We start from the raw sequence: 4,041 nt of genomic DNA on the forward strand, positions 1-4,041 counted from the left end.
GACATGGAGCGGAGTAAGGCCAGAACCAGGTAGGGAGCCCAGTGGGAGGAGAACACCATCCCCCAGCCAGTCACCCCTTTTATGGACTTACTAGGAGTCCTCACTAGTGATGGGCTCGGCGTGTTCGCAGCTCCATGTGCCGAGCCCGCCAGGAAGGTGACAGCGCCAATCAAAGGCACTGAGACAAATTCCGATCTCTGCAGCTGTGGACTGGGATAATGTCTCAGTACCTGTGATTGGCCCTGCGCCAATCCTGGTGGGCTCGGCACGTGGAGTTGCGAACACGCCCGAGCCCATCACTAGTCCTCACATCACCCGACCACACACTAGTGTAACATGGATGCTAAAAGTGTCAGGCAGGGGCGGGGGGAAGAGGCAGAGCTGGAGGGTGGGCTAAGTTATCATGGGCCTCTGGGTTGTACTTGCCCCCTGGGCTAAAGGTTGCCAGTCAGTCCATGCTGTATTCCACAACTGCCGGACGTCGAGAGCTGATTAAATTGCGAATGGCATCGGCGCCCGGCGGTTGCGGTATGTGGGATTGTGGGCGGCGTTGGACTAAATGTCGCAAACGCGGGGTGCCGATGCCATCCGCAATTAAATCAGCTCATCGGTGCCAAGCGGTTGCGACATGCAGTGAAAATTATTAGTGCCCCCCCAGATTTGACTGTTGTATCTTATGTGCCCCCCCTACATATTGTTCCTAGAGTCGCCACTGATACAGAATAACCGCAAAGGGCATAAATCCACTTTGTGTGCACCAAATGCCTTTGCAAATCCAAATACCGGTAACTCCTTGTTAAAATGTGTGTGACATCATCATTGTGCTGCGTATAACCTGTGCAGAGGGCAGAGCTGTGGGAGGGGCCCAACAGGTCCACCCACTACAGACTGCCTGCAGAAAACTACAAGAGGGGGCGGAGACAAGACCAGCCACCTTCACAAGGAGAGAGAGAGCAGCAGTGAGCGGTCTTTATTACATAAGGGGGTGGAGACAAGACCAGTCACCTTCACAAGGTGAGAGAGCAGCAGTGACCGGTCTTTATTACAGGAGGGGGCGCAGGCAAGACCAGTCACCTTGACAAGGAGATAGAGCAGCAGTGACCGGCCTTTATTACAGGAGGGGGGCGGAGACAAGACCAGTCACCCTGCACAAGGAAAGAGAGCAGCAGTGACCAGTCTTTATTACTGGAGGGGGCGGAGACAAGACTAGTCACCCTGCACAAGGAGGGAGAGCAGCAGCAACTGGTCTTTATTACATGAAGCTCCAAGTCTCACCCTGTATTACTGCACAGATCTGGAAGAAATAGAGAAAGCTCACCAAGATTCCAAGGAAGAATACACACAATTTTTGTATTTAGACAATACAGTACTTGTTTAGCCCGGACTTCAGTTTTGAGGTAACCTGTTCTTTGGCCAGGCAAGGCGGAGCAAAGCAACAGGTTCACTTTAATGTCGCCACCCAGATCCGCTTATACCGTACTTTCCCTTTATTTCTCCTCCACTCCAAATGGCTGCCAGGAGTGAAGGGAGGAAGCCTTATGTAAGCTTAAACTCATGACTTGGAGCTTACCCCGAGATGGCGACTCTCTCCCAGCTTCCATGTGACAGTGCCGGGTACCTGAGTGGCCAATTATCAAGCATGCGTACTATCCCTTGGAAGGAAATAGAGTGAGTCACATGATACTTTCTACATGGAAATACCAGGTATGTGAGTTGCTGGGCAAGCCTACATGAGCAGAAGACAAGTCAACCGGTTTAAGCCAACAGCATCCATCCCTAAGTGAAAATACAAATTTGGGGTTTAGTCATCCTTACAGGCATGCATGCTAGGAACTGTGGAATTATGAGTGCCAGAATGTCCGTGGCACACTGCCTTGTACAGTATTGTAGTAGATGGAGAGCCAGATGCTGTCTAAAAGCAGGTCAGATGATCTGTAGAACATCACTAGCCGAGAGTCCAGAAGACACCTTGAAGTCATCGAAGACCTGCTTCAGTCCCTCTATGTAGAGTTGGTGATAATGTGACACTTCTTCCTCTGACGGGACGGGACAATGCGGCACACGGATCGGTCTTCCCACTGCAATGAAGAGTAGCTAAAGACTTAAAGGGGAACAAATCTTGCCTTAAAGTGGACCTAGCATCATGTTATGTGTATGCATGTGTAGCCACTCTGCCCCCAGCACAAGTCTATAGATGTTGTCAGGCTGTAGTCAGCCTGAGTCTGATTGATAGATTGGCTTTATGAAGTCTCTCTGGCTCTGGTCCTTGTTGCTTCTTCCTGCCATTTGCAGTGTTCCTGGCCAACCACTAGGAGGTTTATTGCCAGTGGTGCAGGCTGGAAGAAGGTATAGATATTCAGGAGTGACCTCCCTCAGTCAGTCTTCCCCCAGGCCTACTGCCAAATGGAGGGCTCCAGTTGTATGTCTGATCCTCCTAGGCCTGGTGCCTGAGGAGGGTGACCATGTGTTCAAACCAAGGTCTGGGTTCAAGACCTAGTAACTTGAGCTTGGGGATTGACATACCATGGAGGAACTTCACCATAAATGAGGTCCACCATGGAGGAACTTCACCCTAAATGAGGTCCCCGAGAAGCTGGCAGAAGCTTGGTCTTGACTGAAGTATGGTGAATTTTCCCCCAAGATTTAGCAGCGGAACCATCCAGTATCTTATGGCCAGGAGCTGATGTCACAGGATGCCGGGCCGGTCTGAGGGGTCTCTATCTCTGAAGGCTTGTAGGTACTTTTTGTCTCTCTTTTCTGGTGTCCATGGGTGTCCTGTTCCCTAATCCTCTCTCCCAGGAGTGCTGCATGCCATAGCCCTCTCTCCCAGGAGTGTTGCATGCCTTAACCCGCTCTCCCAGGAGTGTTGCGTGCCCCTAACCCTCTCTCCCAGGAGTGTTGCGTGCCCCTGACCCTCTCTCCCAGGAGTGTTGCATGCCTAGCCCTCTCTCCCAGGAGTGTTCCGTAACCTAGCCCTCTCTCCCAGGAGTGTTGCGTGCCCCTGACCCTCTCTCCCAGGAGTGTTGCATGCCTAGCCCTCTCTCCCAGGAGTGTTGCGTGCCCTAACCCTCTCTCCCAGGGGTGTTGCATGCCCCGATCCTCTCTCCCAGGAGTGCTGCATGACCTAACCCTCTCTCCCAGGAGTGTTGCATGCCCCGACCCTCTCTCCCAGGAGTGTTGCATGCCCTAACCCTCTCTCCCAGGAGTGCTGCATGCCCTGACCCTCTCTCCCAGGAGTGGCAGAGTCAGTAAACTCCTTGTTCACATCTAAATGTGACTGGCAGCCATCAATTCACATTACTCCACTATTGCTGAGGACCAGCCTCCAATGTGAGCTGCAGAGTCCTCTAAATTCACTAATGTGCCTCCAAATGTAGTCTGCCCCCACCCCCCCGGCCCAAAGGTATCTTCTTGTTAAACCCAACCCCTGTCAAAATCTGTTTGTTGCTGCCGTTTTGGATAGACGCGGGGAGAGTAAATAGACTTTTTATTGTTGTCCGTGACCCAAGTAATCAAGACAAGAGCAGTGGGAGCTGAGCTGCAGAGTCAATGTTGAGAGAGGTAGCTGAGGAAGCTGAGCTGCAGAGTTATTGCTGGAAGGTTGGAAGAGTGGAACTGAGCTGCTGAGTCACTGATGGGAGGGACAGGGCAGTGGGAGCTTGACTTCTGAGTCATGGCTGGAAGGGGGAAATGGGTGAGCCGAGTTGCAGGGTCACTAATGGAAAGAGAAAACAAGGTTCCCGAGTCACGGATGGAAGTGTGTGCAGGGGAGATGGGCAGCTATGTCACAGGAGGAAGGGAAGAGCAGCGAGAGCTGAGCTGCAGAGGAAATAATTTGGAAATCTTCTGGTGCTTCAGCTCTTAACATTGATAATTAATTGCTCCACAGTACATGTAGCTAAAGAGGCCAGTGAGAGCTTGTTTTTAAGCTCACTTACTGCTTGTGCTTGTAATAGCCTGGACACAGGTTCACTGTAAGAGTTCAGAGGGGATAGGGAAAATCTACTAGCAATGCAGATTTAAAGAACTATGCCCATCAGG

The 4,041-nt window shown here is 51.6% G+C and overlaps 1 protein-coding gene across 1 annotated transcript in view; it reads right to left on the bottom strand.

The window, feature by feature from the left end:
• Positions 1-1,822: 1,822 nt before the first annotated feature.
• MOGAT3 (monoacylglycerol O-acyltransferase 3) overlaps positions 1,823-4,041 on the bottom strand; it is a 14,117-nt gene continuing 11,898 nt past the window's right edge. Inside the window, exon 7 of the mRNA XM_018566672.1 lies at positions 1,823-2,078. Within this exon, the coding sequence (XP_018422174.1) occupies positions 1,924-2,078 (155 nt within the window). The 3' untranslated portion in view covers positions 1,823-1,923. The remainder of the gene's footprint in view (positions 2,079-4,041) is intronic.

This window comes from Nanorana parkeri, unplaced genomic scaffold (genome assembly GCF_000935625.1).
Source record: "Nanorana parkeri isolate BGI_ZX_2015 unplaced genomic scaffold, ASM93562v1 scaffold968, whole genome shotgun sequence".
NCBI classification, from domain to species: Eukaryota; Metazoa; Chordata; class Amphibia; order Anura; family Dicroglossidae; genus Nanorana; species Nanorana parkeri.